At 47.3% G+C, this 20733-nt stretch overlaps 1 protein-coding gene across 1 annotated transcript in view; it reads left to right on the top strand.

The window, feature by feature from the left end:
- The window catches only part of PIK3R4 (phosphoinositide-3-kinase regulatory subunit 4), a 250220-nt gene that overhangs the window by 88915 nt on the left and 140572 nt on the right, over window positions 1–20733 (top strand). Inside the window, exons 9-12 of the mRNA XM_086949456.1 lie at window positions 216–419; window positions 3928–4129; window positions 5384–5580; window positions 7225–7435. Of these exons, the coding sequence (XP_086805582.1) occupies window positions 216–419; window positions 3928–4129; window positions 5384–5580; window positions 7225–7435 (814 nt within the window). The remainder of the gene's footprint in view (window positions 1–215; window positions 420–3927; window positions 4130–5383; window positions 5581–7224; window positions 7436–20733) is intronic.

Raw genomic sequence — 20733 nt, 5'->3', positions numbered from 1 at the left:
GTGTTTGATACCAAGCACCATAGGTTTCAATGAAGCCATTATGTAGCTTGGAAACTGGTTTTGACCAACGCCCAGTACATACAAAATGTTTTCTAAGGTTTAAATAGTGATGATGCTTGAATTGTAGCCCTTCTATCTTTGCCATCTGAGTTGTTGGTTTATTCTGCTACTGATGTAAAGCCTTTTTTCAAAAATGTTCTTTATCGGAATGCCAGATCGACAAGGAGATTGTCCTACTGAGTGTGCTGAAACCACCAGTCAGCCGTTCCATCTATGATTACGCTTTACGAGCCAAGAATATTGCCAGCCTGTTCAGCCATCTCCATCTGAGGCAGCAGAAACGGAATGGTATACTCCCCGACTGCCCACCTCCCGAAGATCCAGCTATCGCGCAACTCTTGAAGAAGCTGTTGTCACAGGTTGGTTGGAGAAATGTATGGTGAGTGATCATCATGTGCATCATGAATCTGTGTGGGAATCTAAAGTCCTTTAATGTATGTAGGCAGACTTGTATAGTATAAACCTACCTGGTAAGTAATAGAGCACTGTTCATTAGAGGCAAGGTACAGTACATCCAGCGATGGTAGTAGATGGGTAAAGATGACATGGTGCGTCATGAAGAACCAGTAATGCAGGGGCCTTAGTGATGAACATTTCAGCATCCACTAGCAGCTGATACCTCAGAGTGCTTTGTTTTCAGGCCATACCTAATTGTATTTTGTCCACTCACAAAGCATTTTGTGGCTGTCTGTTTCTAGCAACTGTTATGACTGTGTTGTGTGTGCAACCTTCTTTTATTTATTTGTTATAACATATTTTATTGATTTTGTAAAACAGCATCACATCTAATACAACCAGCAACCCTCCGCTCCCTACACCCTCCCACTACGGTGACCATCCTTTTTCCCGTGTCTCTCCCCGTCCCCCACCTTCTGGCAAAGGTGGGCTCCCCAATCAACTTCTAGCCAGCCATGGTTGTGTGCTACCTTCTTGGTTCCTGTAATAAATCTGTCCTCTGATGCCTGCCTTTTTAGGTGGTAAGTTGTTTTCTGGCAGTGGGGACTCTCATTTCTCTGCAAAGAGGTCATGAGCAGGGTGTACAGAAAAGCTGGTGAGTGGAAGCAGTGATCCAGTCATTGCCCTCCTAGTGGGGTGTGTCTTTGGGTACATTTGCGTGGGCTGGTGAGAAGTATGATTGGGTGGTGGGGGAGAGCAGTACAACATGAGTACTGTTTGCCTTTGTGAATGTGCCTTTGGTGTAGAGGAAACAGGGTATGTTGCATTGCCATGGCCCCAGAGGAGGGAGGAGAGATATGCCAAAATTCTATATATTCCATTGGATTGCTTGTGAATTCACTTCGTAGCTACACACGCTTTAACATTCTCTGCAAATTTCTAAGACTTTCTTAGATGTGTCTTGATGAGAGAGGAACACCTGCATAATCAGTCTGTTTGTGCCCCAAAATGTGCCCTGAATTGCTAGGAAATGCTTTGCCTTGCACAAGACGGGCAGAAAGCTCCGATGTGTTTCTTGATATTTGGCTGCTATCAGTAAGGTTTAGCTTGAGTTGACATCTCATGTGTAAGGTGGTACAATGGCTCAGTGAGTTGGAGGAATTCTCTGGTAATATCAGTGTGTGAAATAGAGGGCAAAGATTCAAATTACAGACAGGCCAGGTCAGCCTTTTATCTTTTTGACATTGATGAAATGCTAGTATGTGTGTATTGCTATTTGTATAATTCTAATCTAGCTGTGGTGAAACAGAGCGCTGTACATTAATGGGGTTGTGGAGATATGATAGAGGATTGTGTACATGAAGTGTGAACTTTACACATTTGACCTGTTGAATTTCATTATATTTAGTGGTCTACAATTGAATGAGATTGAGCGTGTCACATTTTTAAGTACAGTGGCATTTCTAATTTTAAGTCAAGTGCCAAATGGAATTAGAACCATGGTTTCAAAGTTGGTAGCATAGCCACTAAACCAATATGATTGGCAAAAAGGTTGGTATGGAAGCTTGATTTTCTAGTTTGGTTAGTGTAACTTCTGTTATTTTATGTACAGCCACTTTTCATACTCTTCAGCAACAAATGCCATATGGTAAGCAAATTATTACCGTCTGTTTTTGTTATTTACTGACCTTGCCTATCGATTTGCTTAATTTTGGTGAGCTCCTCATGTAAAAGCTTATAGCTATGAAAATGTACAAGTTAAGAGAGCCTGTTCTATTGCTAATGCCTTAAGGCCTGTTAACCAAGCAAGTATTACCAGGATGTGATGTGGTGTAGTGGCTGGGTTGTCAGTTGTGGTGCAGGAAGACAGCACTACTTTCCTCAACTTTCCCAGCTTAAGGCTCCTCTTTTATATAAGAGAGCTTTTCTGATCAGCACTTTAGCTACGATTCCTGGAAAAAAGCACTGTGTTCACAAAGCCATTTTCAAATCTAAGTTGGAGCTACTTGTAAATGTGGCATCTGTTACCAGTAACACATTATGCTTTGTATTGGCAAAACGTGTTTTGTTTTGCACAAGCATTATGATTTACTTATTAATCAATCAATCAATCAATCAATCAATCAAGGGTTTGTATAGCACGCTACTCACCCGTGAGGGTCTCAAGGCGCTGGGGCAGGGGGAGAGGGGGCTTCGGCTCTGGATCAGTTGAAGAGCCAGGTCTTGAGGTCCTTCCTGGACGTGTGTCGGGGAGCGTCTGATGTCCACATAGAGCGTGTTCCAGGTTTTGGCTGCGATGTGGGAGAAGGCTCTCCCGCCGGTCCTGTTTCTGTGGATTCGGGGGACCTCTGCCAGGGAGAGATCTGCAGAGCGGAGGTCCCTCTTGGGTATGTGGAAAGATACTCTCTCGTTGAGGTATTTGGGTCCAATGTTGTGGAGGGATTTGTAGGCGTGGGTGAGGAGTTTGAAAGTGACCCTCTTCTCGACGGGGAGCCAGTGAAGGCCTTGTAGGTGTTGGGTCATGTGCTCCTTGTGCGGTGTTCCTAGGACGAGTCTGGCTGCAGCGTTCTGGATGGTCTGGTGTCTGTGCATGAGAGTTTTGTTGATTCCGGTGTAGAGGGCGTTGCCGTAGTCTAGTCTGCTGGTGATGATCTGGTGGTTCATGGAGAGGGAGGAGTCTAGGATGATGCAGAGGTTCCGAGCGTGGTCTGTGGGGGTGAGTGGGCTCCCAAGTGTTGATGTTAGTTTATGTAAGTCCGCTGACAGGGGCAGGACGTTGGCATTTACGGGGACCAACCACAACCAGCAGAGAGCTTGGGTATTGGCAAACCTTTGGCATAAGCCTACCTTGCATACCATTGGATAGTTACTTTTGGAAAGGGCAGAAAATGGGGAGGTAACATTCTCAAAATTCATTGTAGGGGTGGGACGGGAAGGTGTTTCTTCATGGGGAACAATTTTTCACTCTTGTATTACATGTATAGGTCTGTAAATATGCATAAGCTACATTTGTACATATGTAAGTGGTAAAGTGAGTGCCATGGGATTTAAAAACAAAATTCTACAATTATTTCATGGAATCTGCAACTGTTGCAGATTTCCTATGAGGAATTGTTGAGTCCACTGTGAATTCCATGGTAGACAGAAATGCTTTCAAAATCTAGGAGCAAACCTGTAGAAATAGGTTACTTGGTACGTTCTGCACATTGGTCTCTTTGTTTTGGATTCACAAGAGCAGTGAACTCCTGTTTGCCCAAAATAAGCACTCTTCTCACACAGCAAATTAAACCATGTCTTTTACTCTGCATTTTCTGTCATGTTAATGTTAATTGTAACTAAACGAGCACCATGAATTCCTTGAAACTACCTATGACTGCTTAAGATGTATTATGGATATTTTATACTGGAGATGTGCACAGCCTTTTGCTTTAGTAAGTTATTTTCCTCTCCTGTCCTGTGCTTTTTTTTCAGGGAATGACAGAAGGAGAGGAAGATCAACTTTTAGCATTGAAAGATTTCATGCTGAAGTCAAACAAGGCGAAAGCCAACATCATTGACCAGAGTCACCTTCAAGACAGCGTTCAAAAAGGAGTGATTGATCTGTCGTTTCTGGGACTCAGTGGGAGACAAGTCGATCTAGTTAAAACCAAACTAGAAATCGATGAGAAGCGTGGTCAGTGGAGCTCTTTGTCTTGATGGTGTTTTTATTTTTTAATCCAGCAGAAATGTATTGCATAATATTAATTAATATCATTATAAGCCCAAATTCTCTTGTTTAGTAGGGTTTCTTTGGTTTGATGGTTGTGCCTTACTCCAGAAAGGGTTTCTTCGTCAGGCCTCTGGCTTATAGAATGCACTGGTCCTCTTAATTGCATGAATTTGATGAACATGTTGCCACATGTGCTTACAGTTGAGCCCCTAAATCCCATCTATTTCAATAGTCAAGGCATTTATCTACCCAATCTTTGAATGAGTGTTTCTGTGCCTCAGAAATGAAAGGCCACTTGGTGTCATTTATTGGCATCCAGAGCTCGCATTTTGACCAGTCTAGTACTTCTCAGGAGTGCTGAATCCTGTTGAATGAGCCATTGAACAGCACAGGAGAAGTGAATTATAAATTGATAGCAGTATTTTAGACCTACTGCAATCCATATAAAAATATAACCTTTTCCAAAGCTGCCTTTCTTTTTTCAGAGCTGTAGAAAGTCATATAAAGCTTGTCAACCTAGTTTCTATCAGTATGGTACTACAGTATCCGTTGAATATTTGCTCTGTACTCAAGATAGATTTGAAGAAGATGTATCACACATCTCTACAGCTTTAGGTAGAAAGAAAACGTATGACCTCTAAATTCTCCATATGTGAACTAATAAGTTACACATCAAGGGGCAGAATGTTTATTTTTCAGGTTAAGTATAAAATTTCGACTCACACCTTTGTCCCCGACAAAGATACTGGGGGAACATCAACTTGCAACACCACTTAAGCTCCCACAAAGCTTAAATTTCATATGAATTATAGATTTTCACTTCAAACCTTCAACAAATTATGTTTCTATCACTTCAACCTAAGAGCATTTATTAAGTGGGGAATTACTCTTGGAAAGTCACAACCTCTAACTCTTCTTTATATTGCACTTGAGAGGATACAAACATATTTATAAGTTGAGCTGAGTTGGACTTTCAGCAGTAGAGTATTTTGGGGACTCGCCGTCATTCCTTTTGACTGTTTTGTGAGCAAATAAGAAAAAAAGGATAGTTATACATATTTTTGCCATGTTGTCACCCCTCTCAGTGATGACACCTGGGACGGCCCGCACCCACCGCACCCCTCTTCCTACGCCACTGATAGTATTATATTGTAGTAAAAAGCAAGTTGACATGCAAACTAGTTCTCATGATTTCCATATTTCTTATGTATTTAACAGTCCGAAAGCCTGTGAAGCCAGATCCCAATGTGAACGAAGAATGGAAAAGCATGTTTGGGTCCTTAGAACCTGCCACCAGTGCCCAGTCTGCTCCTCGAACCCTTCCTCCTGGGGACCAAGAAGTGACTTCGGCTGGAAAACCTCACCGTTCAGAGTCCTCTGCTACACTTGGTGCTCCACTCTCATCCTCTCCTCAGGTACCTCACAGTAACCTGGTCAGGTGCTGGCAACTGGAAGAATATTTGGTGTGATGAACCATGAATTTTATTTTTACTAAATTGTTTATGTAGCCCTTGATAGTGTAGTAGAACAGCAAAAATGTATGTGTGCAAAGAGACAGCCCACAACATTGATTCACTGGCTGATGCACGGAGTGCTGGTGGTTTAATGGGGATTTTAAATGCCCCTAGCCATGCACTCCCCATCTCACATCCTACCTGATGTCAGCCCAGATGAACGGTTCCATATGCTATTATAACTGGCACGTAGGATGGAGCATGTGCCTAGTCCCTCCTCCTCACTACTTGCTTTTCACAAAATAGGTGCTCTCCTTGTAAGTTGGGAAAGAGGAGAATCTCTCTGTCTGTGAAAATGGTGGCAAGGAGCAGTTTTAGTTGCATATGTAATAGTTGCAGCTCTATGAAAACACAGTCAAGGGTTATGCTTTGCTTTATTTACTGTATACGTATAGAAACCAACAGAAAAACAACATAGGAAAAACATATATACCATCAGTCTCTGGAACTGGACTACAAATCGCATGAATGAAAATGACCAAAGAGATGCCCAGTTGTTCCAAAAAGCATCCATTATAAATATGCTCAACCTTTTGGGCTGCTTTGCTTGATATTCAGGTCATTTAAAGAAGTGCAGTTGGCATGTGCTCAACAAGTACGTGAATAAAGAAGAAAAAAAATCTCAATTTGCACAAATGCTTCCTTCACTTAGTGACAGCAAGCGACTCATAGCTTGTGAGCAGCTATGCTGTTTTCTGTTTCTGTTTCCATTTTTCGCCCTTACATTTTAAGCAAAAACGGAAAGGGAGAAAGTGAAGGAAAATCAGCTATCAGGAGCTAGGCAGATGGTGAATATGCACAAACTATGCTAATCATTTACTAAGACAGATAATTGCAAATTAAAGATTTTACAAATAAATAAAAAAGTCGCATAACACTAAAGTTGAGGAAAGTTTCAAATTTATCCCATTATCATAAAATATCATAACTAAAAAATTTGAGTATATTCCTATATGGAGTTCATTTTTTCCCTAGAAACATAACGGTTACACTCACTTTTTCCTATTAAATTACAGGCTGTTGAAACTTTACTTTGCAGTGGTTGAATGACTACCACATAACAGCCCCTTGTCAGTTTTATTAGAAGTTCCAGGCTTTATATTGCTGAGATATGAAAGCCATGACACATGGAATATTATCCCACTCTACAAATCCTCATTAAGAAACACGAAAAGGTAGCGTAAGAAAATATGCCCCTGTTCACTTTTTAAATGGATCTGACAAGTGACAGTCACGTATTGCCAGACTATTTGACCAAGCAAATGACTTGCTACCTCAAAATGATAATTGTTCACATTCCAAATCAAAGCAAGAAAGTAGATTTAAGCTAGCAAGACCAGAGTGTTACTTGTTGGTGCACAGTTCGGATTACCGTCTTTCAACAAAGGTGAATGAATTAATAACCATTAATCGTGTGATCTATACCAGCTGCATATTAAAATGTTTTATGAAAAGCGCTGTACTAAAAACCTGAATGCATGATAAGTTGTTATTTCAAATGGCCAGTGAGTGCATGCTCTTAATTTTCTGCAACTGGTTTTGTAGGCCACTGAAGGTGCAACTGCCTTACCTCGCCGACCCACGTTACCAATTTTTACTAGTGCCACCTTGCCGTCAACCTGCCAAATTCGTATCACCACCTGCAAAACTGAACTTCAGCAGCTGATTCAACAGAAGAGGGAGCAATGTAATGCAGAGAGAAAAGCCAAACTAATGATGGATAATGCAGAGTGGGAGAGCAAGCCCCCACCACCAGGTAATGACACACATGGTTGCTTTGTTCTCACAGTAAATGGTACCCTCTTCAAGACTACACAAGTTATCAGTACTGTTACAAATGTATTTATTAAAGGTTTTTAAATGACATGACATGTTGTATTTTGGGATTTTCAGATATGGTTTGTCCGCAACACAGGATGCTCAGGCTGTCCATCATTGAGTAGAAATTGAACAGCCATGTCCAGATGTATTCCACTTTGATTGGATTAATCATGTTGCTTTGGCAATCTAACAAAATATTCTGATTGGCTTTAACCCAGATCGGGAGTAGCAATATGTCTTGTTGAGATGAATCTATTTGGCTTTTCATCTGGGCATGTTGTTCAACAATAGTGGACATTTGAACTTTAAATGCCTTCCTCCATGTTTTGTTTGCTTCCCCATTTGATGAAGGATCAGAATGACACTACTGAATTCTTAATCCCTGAGGAGGCAGTAATAAGTAGACAAAATTCAAAATGCCACTGAAGATTTTTGTAAGGGGGAGACTTACATTTTATTAGTTGCTCCACTCGGAGGAAATGAAGAACTGCTTGCCTGTCTGCTTGATTTTGTGAGAAAATATAGTCACTGCAAGATTCCTGATATGAGCCTTTAGCTATTGAACATCTATTCTACACCTACATCCCTGAATCTGTCTATTTAATACCCAACTCATACACTAACTGACTCCTTTCTTGCTTGACGAAGATTAGGTGGTCTGCTATGCTTTAAAAGATTAGCTGGCTATCTTAACATCTTTTGAATTTGTCTGCTGTTACTACTTCTCTTGATTGTGTTTCATGCAGATAACAGAAGTAAACTACTGTACCTAACTTCCATTGCCAAATGTAGATCCTAGTAGTTACACAGTTATTAAATATTAACCTACTGCAGTGTAGCTTTTTATGTGAAATTATTGCTGTACTTCATATGTATTTTCTCAAATGTTCCTGTGTAGAAAAGATGCCAGTGGAAATGTGCCTGCTCCAGATTCCTCACAATATTAATCCATGTTATATATTTTAGCACATCTTCACTTGCATCTCACTTTTACGACTGCAGTTGGTTCTTCTCGCTTATGCTCTGTTTAGCATTTTTCTGAGAACTAAGTTTTTGTTAATTAATTTATTCACTAGATATAATTTTTCCTACTCCTAGGGGAGTAGGGAAGAGTAATAGCATCCTTAGTCTCTGAATAACTCTCTGAATTTTTGTATCAATAGTTTAAAAAGTCTGGTCACAGTTGGGTACACCAGAGTAGACATCACATATATACATTTTTACATCATGTTTGTGGTGCAAGTCAAAACCATTTCTGTTATCCACTGTGTGAGCCTGTTGACATTATAGACCTACAACATTTAGCACATTTCTGGAAGTCGTGTGGTTTACAGAATGACTCGAGTGGCATACTTGATGGTTGAGAGATCATCATCTGCATACAGCTGCAGTCTGTTCTCATTGCTACAAAGTGATTTGGCCAATTTGTTTAGTTTGTAATGGCATTCGCAAATGCCTTTAAGATAGGACACCATCCTAACAGGGTACCCATAAAAACTGGATCTGCATCAGGCGTTTGTTTAGGATGCAAGCCATTGGTGAATGCTCTAGGATGAATAACAAGCTCTGAAATATCAGATGTTACCAAAAGCATTTCAGGGTCTTAAACATATCAAGCCTTGCTGTTAAACAATTTTGAAATGTTTTCTGCACCCGCCAGAGAAGGCCTTAAGGATGTGTCCCCACATCATGCACATCCTACATTGTGTGTGGTCAGAAATGTGTATGAGCTGTAAATAAGACTTCACTCTAATCATCACTTACAGATCCACTTTCTGTCAGTAGGGGTGGGTGAGATAGATCTGTAGCTCTAATGATCTGTAGTATTTATTCAGCATAGGTATTACCATGATCACAGCTTGTGTCATTAAGTTCTGCAAAATCTTCCCTTTACATTGTATGTTCTCCTTAATAATGTATATGGCATGTTGTCTCTGCAGTTTCTTGCCAGATCATCTAATAAGACATACTCAGAAGCTGTCTTTTGGAAAAATGTGAACAGCTTGGTTATTTTGAATAACTGGCCATTCACCTATGGATAGTTGAGCGCATAGTAACTGTAAGAAAGTGGTTTATCAATTGGGGCAGGCGAATACCAACTTCAAGGAATAATCACAACCCTGGTCAGAGTAAACCCTTAAAGCCACCAAATTAACCTGGGCTCAAACCCCTGGTATCTATGGTACACAGCAAAGTGACACCAATACGACAAAATTCCAACCAGGGGAACCGAAGATGGGAATTAGGAATAGTGCCAGGAAGCATAAAGTGCCAATGATAGTCAATGGTTGCTGTAGACCAGAAATTAGGTAAATGTTAATGCTGACCGCGATGGAGTGCGGGTTGGATACAGCAACCAAGTCCATCCTGGTGAAAGATTTTACATTTGACTTTAGTATTTTAGGTCCCAATCCACCATAGTAGTAGACCTTTAAAGTCTCCCAGCACTCAGTGAAGGCACTTAGAGAGTCACAGGGTGTCAGGGAAGAGCCTAAAAACAGGGTCAAGTTGCCACTGGTCAGCTGGGCAGTTGTAGGAAAGGTCAGCTGATCCTTGGAGTCCACTTCTTTGTCCTGGGTGCAAGAGAGAACTGATCCAGTCTTTGAGGACTCTTCTCCTGTCGCAGACAGCAGGTTCAGTCCTCTTCTGATCTTCCTTAGGTCCAGGAGTGTTCTGAAGTGGGTACCTGGAGATGCCACATTTATCCCTGGCATGAGTTATTGGGTTGGAATGACTCCTGGATACAAACTAATCAATAGGTTAAAAGTTTCCAGGTGTGGATTTAAGCATTTTGGAGATGGCAGAAGTCTTAAGACACAAGTGTTAATTGTGAAACATCAGCAGACCTGATTATTTTACTCTGAAATCTCTAAAAGAGGCCCACTGTGCTTGGGCTCTGCCTGGCTGGTGGGTGTAAAGATGCCTAGGTGTCAGCTAACATTTGCCTGTGACAGGAGAGGCCTCTTTTACGTTAATGCAGTTTCTGTACCCAACTCCACTGGTCATCCTGTCAAGTTACCAACAACACCACCCCATATCCAGGCTTTTGTTCTCTGCTTTGGGAGAAGTTTTCACACCTCTTCTAATGCTAATTACTGGCATGCAGAAATGGGAGAACAAATGCAAATGGATCTCCAAAGGTTGTAGGAAGGGAAAAGGTAACTTTCTAAAAGTACTGTTTCCTTAATATTTATGAAGAATCCGACTTCACCATTGAATTGAATGTGAATACCTATTAAAACAATTGTCTACCTTTTCTGTACCTGCAGAAGCGCATTGCTGGGTCGCGCTTAGCTGCTATCTGGGTCTGGACACTGCGAGGAGGACTGCTGACAAACCTCGCCGCACCCGCTTCGCGGGTGCCGCTTCGTCGGCCAAGAGAGGAGGAGGACCAAGAACAACCCTTGGCACAGGGCTGCAGGGCTGCGAGCGAATCAGGGACTCCAATTCCCAGGAGTCCCTGAGAGACCGCTGACCACTTCCGGTCCGCTCTCCCTGCCGGCCCGCCCACTGCCCACCGGAGAACTTCTTAAAGCCCCTGCAGCAGCATTAACGTTGGGACACCTTTTCTGTACCTGCAGAAGCGCATTGCTGGGTCGCGCTTAGCTGCTATCTGGGTCTGGACACTGCGAGGAGGACTGCTGACAAACCTCGCCGCACCCGCTTCGCGGGTGCCGCTTCGCGGGTGCCGCTTCGTCGGCCAAGAGAGGAGGAGGACCAAGAACAACCCTTGGCACAGGGCTGCAGGGCTGCGAGCGTATCAGGGACTCCAATTCCCAGGAGTCCCTGAGAGACCGCTGACCACTTCCGGTCCGCTCTTCCTGCCGGCCCGCCCACTGCCCACCGGAGAACTTCTTAAAGCCCCTGCAGCAGCATTAACGTTGGGACACCTTTTCTGTACCTGCAGAAGCGCATTGCTGGGTCGCGCTTAGCTGCTATCTGGGTCTGGACACTGCGAGGAGGACTGCTGACAAACCTCGCCGCACCCGCTTCGCGGGTGCCGCTTCGTCGGCCAAGAGAGGAGGAGGACCAAGAACAACCCTTGGCACAGGGCTGCAGGGCTGCGAGCGTATCAGGGACTCCAATTCCCAGGAGTCCCTGAGAGACCGCTGACCACTTCCGGTCCGCTCTCCCTGCCGGCCCGCCCACTGCCCACCGGAGAACTTCTTAAAGCCCCTGCAGCAGCATTAGCGTTGGGACACCTTTTCTGTACCTGCAGAAGCGCGTTGCTGGGTCGCGCTTAGCTGCTATCTGGGTCTGGACACTGCGAGGAGGACTGCTGACAAACCTCGCCGCACCCGCTTCGCGGGTGCCGCTTCGTCGGCCAAGAGAGGAGGAGGACCAAGAACAACCCTTGGCACAGGGCTGCAGGGCTGCGAGCGTATCAGGGACTCCAATTCCCAGGAGTCCCTGAGAGACCGCTGACCACTTCCGGTCCGCTCTCCCTGCCGGCCCGCCCACTGCCCACCGGAGAACTTCTTAAAGCCCCTGCAGCAGCATTAACGTTGGGACACCTTTTCTGTACCTGCAGAAGCGCATTGCTGGGTCGCGCTTAGCTGCTATCTGGGTCTGGACACTGCGAGGAGGACTGCTGACAAACCTCGCCGCACCCGCTTCGCGGGTGCCGCTTCGTCGGCCAAGAGAGGAGGAGGACCAAGAACAACCCTTGGCACAGGGCTGCAGGGCTGCGAGTGTATCAGGGACTCCAATTCCCAGGAGTCCCTGAGAGACCGCTGACCACTTCCGGTCCGCTCTCCCTGCCGGCCCGCCCACTGCTCTCAGACACTGCTATATCTGGGGTTACTCCTCCCGCAGCGCGGGACGCAGCCCGGAGCAAAGACCGGGCTAAGAGCGGGCCGTTTGAGGCCGTTCGAGGACGGCAGCGGACGGCCTAGCCCACCCCCCTTACTGCTCCTAACCTGCTTGTTGTATTATCGTGCTGAGACAGGCTAGCTCAAACAGAAGCTCCTTAACTAGTAAGTTGTGTGACGACCCTTATTCCATCGTAAAGCACCATGAGCACTAGGATGACACGCAGCAAGGCCTCCAAAGGTGGTTCACAAATTTGTGGCCCTATGGACGACTTCATTACCCGCACAAATATAGCCATCGATGAAGAAATATCTAAACTCCAAACCCGGGTATCCTTAGAATTAGTAGCTGCACGCAGGTTGTCCGAGGTAATTGCTCTCTCGAAAAAATCATCCTTAGGCCATATAGCCTCTGCTGTTACTCCAGCACGCCCTGTCCGCCCAAATAGTATTACCACTCAGGCTGATCTCCACCAGCCCCCGATAATTTCCACCTTCACTCCGCCCTTAGAGCAACCACGCATTGCAGAAGAGTTAAGTTTCCCTGCACCTCCTCATGCCCTGACCCCTACCCCCAATCCCCTTCCCCAAGTATTCCCAAACACTTCCTGCGTTAGTGGTGCACAACCTAAAAGAAAACGCCAATCACGCTCAGCCTATTCTCGTAAAAAGGCAAAAGTGGCAGTCTAACACAGACGTGGCACTAGAGGATCTCTAGTGTCATCCCTTCACGGGCACACAAGTGTTTATCTTCCCACACAAAGAAGACTTTCAATCCAATGTTTCAATTGTTCATAAAGTTTATTTTATATTTGTAGAAGAATTTATCATCATTATGTTCATGTTGTTCATTCGATATCATTCATGTGTTTGTAGATCAGACATTGTCATAATAAGGCATCCAATGCATTTCGGGCATTATATAGCATGCCCTTCATCAGGGAAATAGACACTGTAAAGCAAGGGATAATAAAATCATATCATCAAAAATTGTATGAGTCTTATTAACATCAATCATAACATTAACTGTACAGGATCTGCATGATATGTACATATAACTATATGTGAACTCCAGGGGTTCAGTGATTCACATGCTGTGGTTAGTAATAGTGAAAAAACAGAAAGAATTTCTCAAAGAAAAAGCTATCACTCACATGGCTGGGTCTCTAACGATACGTGTTATTCTGCAAATGAAAGATAAAGCGATATTACAAAAACAGCCTCAACTGGTGGGGCAGTCCATAAGGCAGAGATCATTCTATCAAAAAGACTGTGTGGTCTGTATAGTCCCTCAGACTAACCTTGCTCAGGAATAGGCGCGCAAATACGTCCTTCTGTAGTAGGGGATCTCTGTGTATAGTCATAATCTAGTGAATAGTCCCGCCCATGTGCGTGGACCCCGGCAATCAAAAATAATCTCTTAAGTTGTCAAAATAATGCAGAAACTGCAAAGACACTTAAGAGAGAATTTAAAGACAAATAATGCAGCCTATATCCACAGGCTACACTGTCCAGTACTTCAACTAGAAATTCCACCAAAAATCACCACACACAGCACAGCCTGCTAGTTTCTACCATAGAGAAACTTGCCTCCCCCAGTCAAAGACCCAGGAATGATAGAGAGGAAGGCAGGGACAGACAAGCCCCATAGGCTGCCATTATGTGGCTTAAATAGGATACTGTGCCTTTAAGAGAACTTTCCAGAACTTCTCCCAGTATCCCAGAATGCATAGCAGGTCCCTCTACTTTCAGTTCTTTTTTCCGGCTCCTGCTTACAGGACCCTGGCATTGAGCTCTCCCTTTTGCAAGGGTTTATTGAATTCGTTTTTTGCACTTTTAACTTTTAAAAGTGTTGCAGTTACTGCTTGGTGTTCTCTTCTCACTTTTGTGCTGTTTTTTAGGCGTTTTGGGGCTCCGAAATGCCTGGCCTTTTTGTCAAGTGCCCAGCATGTGAGAGGAAGAAGGCCAAAAGCGACCCCCAAGATGTCTGCATCGTGTGCCTTCCAGAAGATCATGGCCCTGAGGAGTGTGTTATCTGCCAGCAACTTTCTGCTAGGACCCTCAGGGACAGATTGAAGATCAGGCTGGCTGGCCTGGAGGATAGGCGCCAACGTGCTGCAGGTGGGTCTGGGCAGCCTGGGAGGGATCCCTCTGCCTCTGCTGAGGCCCCTGGGGGGCTCCCCAGGGGCAGGAAGTCCAGCCAACGATCCCATTCTCCGTCGGCGTCGATGGCATCGACGACGGCGTCGAGAGGGATGACGACGGCGTGCTCCCCCTCTCCCCGGGGCTCCGGGTCGAGACGGCTCGACGGCGAAGGAGAAACCGACGTCGAGGCCGCCGTCGACGTCATCGTCTTCGTCGACGTCGAGATCATACCGACGCCGAAGGCACAGTGACGTACATCGACGCTCGCCGTCGAAGCGGCGCCGACGCTCGCCGTCGAGGCGACACCGTCGGTCGTCGTCGAGGCGACACCGTCGATCTCCGTCGCGGCGACACCGCCGATCGACGTCGAGGGGCTCCTCGACGTCGGGAACATCAAGGCGACGGCGGCGCTCGTCGTCGAGGGCGGACCGCCCGACGTCGAGAGGACGACGAAGGTCGACGTCGAGGAGTCGACGTTCGACGCCGAGGAGGAGGCGGTCGACGCCGAGAAGACGGCGCTCGACGCCGGAGTCCAGGAGACGTCATTCGACGCCGGAGAAGCGTCGTTCTGCGTCCAGCAGACAGCGGTCAGCGTCGGGGAGCAGGTCACCCGCTCCGAAACGGCGAAAAAGGGACTCTAGTCCCAGGAGTCACGCTGCCTCCAGCGGTGGTCGCAAGAGGAAGAGGTCGCCTGCGGATGGGGATGGCTCTCCGCGCCCCTCGCCTGGAGGGACACCGGGCTCGGTGTACTCGGAAGTGTACACTCCGTCCCGGCCCAGGACTCCTACTCCTCCCCCCGTGCCTAAGGAGGACCCTCCGCCCAAACCACCACTGCCTTCAGGGGACACTTCTCCACCTCCGGTCCCTCCGCATGGGCCCGCACCGCAGCCGAAGGTTCCTCCTCCGAGGTCCACTTCCCTGCCTGCTCCTCCAAAGGGGACTCCGAAACCGAAACCCCGGGAGGAACCGAAGACGCCTCGTGATGAGCCGAGGAAGACCCCTCCGCGCAAACCGAAGGAGCGCCCACGAGCTGGCAGGTCTCGCTCTCGCTCTGGGCGGAAGGACAGATCGAGGCACAGATCATCCACGAGATCGAGGCACCGCCATAGGAGGCGCGAGTCTCGCTCTCACACGAGGTCCTCTGGGACCAGGGATTATTCACCTACCCTATCGGGGTCTCCGGACACCAGAGTGTCCCCGATAGATGACCTGGTGGCCTTTCAGGACGTACTGTTGCGGGGCGCAGCGAAGCTCGGCATCTCCCTGACGGTGCCTACACCGAAGACATCGGTCATCTTCGAGACGCTGCATCAGAGGCATCTGTCTCGTCCTCTCCTGCCCCTGGTGCCGGGCCTGGAAGAACCTGCTATGGCTCTGTTTCTCACCCCGGCTGTGACGAGGGCGGCCCCGTCGAGATTACTTAAGAAGTACCGAGCTCCCGACTCGGATCCGGCTTTTTTGAGAACTGAGCCTCCACCTGACTCCGTCATCGTCACGGCAGCCCGCAAGCAGCATGCCACCACCCCGACCTCCACGGTTCCCCCGGACAAGGAATCGAGATGGATGGACTCGGCAGGAAGGAAAGTTTGTGGTACTTCCGCGACCTCCATGAAAGCGGCGAGTGCCACGGCTTTGTTGGGTCGCTACGACCGCGCCCTCTGGGACTCCCTTGAGCGCTTTGCGGAGCATTTGCCCCGGGAGCAGCATGAAGACTTCACGGAAGTCCTGAGTGAGGGGATGCTGGTAGCCAACCAGATAATCAGCGCGGCTGCGGACTCTTCCCTGTTGGCGGCTCACGGATTTTGCCACGGGATCAACCAGCGGCGTCACGCATGGCTCCGGCTTACGTCCCTGAAACCGGACGCACAGCAGAGGGTGGCCAATCTGCCGTTTTCCGGTGAGACCCTCTTCGGGAAACATGCTGATGATGAAATGGCCCGCATGAAGGCGGAGGCCGAAACGCTGACGGCTGTGGGCCTGGAAAAGCCCAAAGAGACCAAGAAGCAGTACCGCCCCTTCCAACGGCGGTTCGGCGGACAGGGCCGAGGTCGAGGACAGGCCTCAGGACACTCCCAGCAGCAGCAGCAGTTCCGGAAGCCGTTCCAGAAGCGGCAGAAGGGCAGGGGAGGCCAGCAGTCGGCTCCGGCGCCCAAGGGCCAGGCGGGGCCTAGGCCCTAGGAACTTACTTCCCCCGGATCCGTTACCCACTCCGGTAGGGGGAAGCATCCAACTTTTTCTGGCAGAGTGGAGAAAAATTACTCAGGACAAGTATGGGGTGCTGAATATTGTTTGCAATGGATACAGTCTTCGGTTCACCAGCCCTCCTCCAGCTATTCCCCCGGTCAGCTCGCAGTTTCAGCTGCGCGAGCTTCAGGCGGAAGCGGATATCCTGTTGAGGAAAAGGGCGATAGAAGACGTACCTCGGTCTCAGAGAGGAAGAGGTCTGTACTCCCGGTTCTTCCTGGTTCGCAAGAAGGACAAGAACGAGTTCAGGCCCATTCTGGATTTGCGACAGGCAAACAAATGGATTCGCAGAGAAAAGTTCCGCATGCTGTCGTTGCATCAGATTTACCCTCAGTTGCAACAGGGGGACTGGCTTTGCGCTATAGACCTACAGGATGCTTACTTCCATGTGCCCATTGCACACAAACACAGGAAGTTCCTGCGGTTCCAAGTCGGCACCAATCACTATCAATACACAGTACTCCCATTCGGACTGAAGTCTGCGCCGAGAACGTTCTCGAAGTGCATGGCGGTGGTAGCAGCACACCTGAGGAAGAACAAGGTGTTCGTCTACCCGTACCTGGACGATTGGTTGATCAAGGCATCCTCCTTCTCGGAAGCGCGAGCACACTTCCAGAAGACGTGCGTTCTCTTGAACAAGTTGGGGCTGCACATCAACATGGCCAAGTCTGTCCCGACTCCGGTCCAATGCATACAGTACTTGGGAGCCTCCATCAATACGCTGTCAGCAAGCGTGTCTCCTTCGGAGGAGCGACGATTATCACTCCTTCGGAAGGCTCAGGCTCTCATGGCGTCTCCATCTACAACAGTGAGGACGGTGTCTTCTCTACTGGGATCGATGGCCTCTTGTATCTTCCTGACGCCACACGCACGGCTGCACATGAGACCGCTGCAGGAGTGCTTGGAGGACCAGTGGGATCAGAGGAAAGGATCTTGGGACGACAAGATTCGACTGTCGCTGCATGCTCTTCAGTCTCTGAAGTGGTGGTGTTCGGCGGAGAATCTCCTCAGAGGGGTTCCCTTTCACAAGGACATTCCCACGCAGACTGTCGTGACGGATGCGTCTCTTCTGGGATGGGGAGCGCACTCCGGGACTTTGCAGATTCAGGGCACGTGGTCACCGATGGAGGCCACGTATCACATCAATTTCCTGGAACTCAGGGCTGTTCACTTGGCGCTGAAGGCCTTTCTTCCGTCCTTCCAGACCAACTCTCTGCTTGTACAGACGGACAATACCACCACGATGTATTACCTCAACAAGCAGGGGGGCTCGAGATCGCGCACTCTGTCACAGGAGGCGCAGACGATCTGGCACTGGCTCCTGGCCAGAGGACTGACGATAACGGCCACCCATCTACCAGGTGTGCAGAATGTTCAGGCAGACGCACTGAGCAGACTGCTTCAGGAAAACCACGAATGGGTCATAAACGACGAAGTACTAGGAGAAGTCTTCGCAAGGTGGGGAACTCCAGACGTAGATTTGTTCGCCACCGCCGAAAACAGCAAGTGCAGAGACTTCGCCTCCAGGTACTTCCAGCAAGGGACGCTGGGGAATGCGTTATGGATCAACTGGACGAACGGCTTTCTGTACGCCTTTCCTCCCATTCCCCTGATTCCGGCGGTACTCATCAAGCTGACCCGGTCCAGAGCTCGGATGATACTCGTCGCCCCGGAGTGGCCCAGGCAGTGGTGGTTCCCGGACCTTCTTCACCGGTCTCTCCTTCCTCACATTCGGCTGCCGTGCAGGCCGGACCTTCTCACGAAGTTCGGGGGACGGATGTTACACCCCAACCTCTCGTCTTTGAGTTTGGCGGCATGGCTCCTGAGATAGTGCAATATGGCCATCTGAATCTGCCCGATGACTGCATGGACATACTGAAGGAGTCTAAGAGACCTTCCACTCGGACTTCATATGCTTACAAGTGGAAGAGGTTTTGTATCTGGTGTCATTCTAACGACCATGATCCTACGACCTGCAAGGAAGATGTCATCCTTCCTTACCTTTTACATTTGGCGCAGTCTGGCCTTAGTGTCCATTCCATTAAGGTACATCTTGCTGCATTGACTGCCTACAGGAAATGCCCTTCGCAGACTTCCTTTTTCCAGATCCCTGTGATCAAAGATTTTCTGGAAGGTTTGAAGAAAGTGTTCCCTCCTGTCAGGCTTCCCTCGCCTTCATGGGAATTGAACGTGGTGCTGTCCAGATTGATGAAGGAGCTTTTTGAGCCTATTCATAGGGCTTCCTTGCAGCACCTGTCCTGGAAGGCGGCGTTCCTCATGGCCATTACATCGGCCCGCAGGGTGAGTGAAATTCAGGCGTTGTGTTGTAATGAACCTTATACTGTATTTCATGCTGCTAAGGTTGTTATGCGTACTCACCCTAAATTTCTTCCCAAGGTTATTTCTGATTTTCATGTCAACCAGACCATAACTTTGCCTACGTTTTTTCAGAACCCTTCGTCCCCAGCGGAGAGGTCTCTCCATTCTCTGGATGTTAGGAGGGTGTTGAAATTTTATCTGGATAAAACCAAGGATATTCGTAGGTCTGACCAGTTGTTCATCAATTATGGGTCGGTCAGGACGGGTCTTGCGACCTCGAAGCAGTCCATTTCTAGGTGGATTGTGTCCTGCATACAATTGTGTTACCAAAAGGCTAATAAGACCTTAGGAGGTAAGCCTAAGGCTCATTCCACCAGGGGCAAAGCTGCCACGACAGCTCTGCTCCGTAATGTGCCGATTGCGGAAATCTGCAAGGCAGCCACTTGGAAGTCGGTTCATACCTTTGCTAAGCATTACTGCCTGGACGCTGACGCCAGGGCAGACGCTCAGGTTGGGCAGGCTTCGCTGCGGAATTTGTTCGCACAGTAGTGGCGTTATGTATTTTTTCTCCACCGCCGCTTTGGTGTGGGGATGGGCTTGCCATTCTATTCACTAGATTATGACTATACACAGAGATCCCCTACTACAGAAGGAGTAGTTTCTGTCCTGTAACTCCAGTTCTGTAGTAGGGGTATCTCTGTTATAGTCATAAGCGCCCGCCCTCCTCCCCGGTGGAGATTTTCATCATGTACTGAATGCGACAGGTCTGGCATGCTTCGCCTTCAAAAAGAACTGAAAGTAGAGGGACCTGCTATGCATTCTGGGATACTGGGAGAAGTTCTGGAAAGTTCTCTTAAAGGCACAGTATCCTATTTAAGCCACATAATGGCAGCCTATGGGGCTTGTCTGTCCCTGCCTTCCTCTCTATCATTCCTGGGTCTTTGACTGGGGGAGGCAAGTTTCTCTATGGTAGAAACTAGCAGGCTGTGCTGTGTGTGGTGATTTTTGGTGGAATTTCTAGTTGAAGTACTGGACAGTGTAGCCTGTGGATATAGGCTGCATTATTTGTCTTTAAATTCTCTCTTAAGTGTCTTTGCAGTTTCTGCATTATTTTGACAATTTAAGAGATTATTTTTGATTGCCGGGGTCCACGCACATGGGCGGGACTATTCACTAGATTATGACTATAACAGAGATACCCCTACTACAGAACTGGAGTTACAGGACAGAAACTACTCCTTCTCTCCTCGTACTCCGCGATGGCACAATGAAATGCCGATCGCGTTCACCTATTTAAACTAGATTCCGGTCATGTGACGAATCACATGGCATTGCCATAAAAGAAAGACTCATTTCCGAGGGTGGCGAACCAGCGTCTAATATCTAAGTAATGCCCCTGGTACTGAGAGTAATCTAAAACCTAATTATCAAAATGAGTGACATGAAGATCCGGTTACGAAAAATGCTAAGACATAGGCTAACGAAAATAAAATAAATAAAATAGATGTGGTTAGAAAGAAATATCGGGAATAGAACTACTCGCTGTTAGGATGTTAGATGGGCTGTTCTATGGTTAGAGCTATTGTGGAATATGCAAATGGAAAAGAATATTCAAAATGTAAGGTGTAAGTGTCAGATGTATGTATGAACTCACATAGTATACACAAGGAACAGTCAGGGGAGCAATTAATTATAGGTAACATGCAAATTCAAT

The sequence above is a fragment of the Lissotriton vulgaris genome, unplaced genomic scaffold (genome assembly GCF_964263255.1).
Source record: "Lissotriton vulgaris unplaced genomic scaffold, aLisVul1.2 SCAFFOLD_2103, whole genome shotgun sequence".
NCBI lineage: Eukaryota > Metazoa > Chordata > Amphibia > Caudata > Salamandridae > Lissotriton > Lissotriton vulgaris.
Note: the sequence above shows the minus strand (reverse complement) of the source record. Positions and strands in the feature narration are given on the sequence as shown.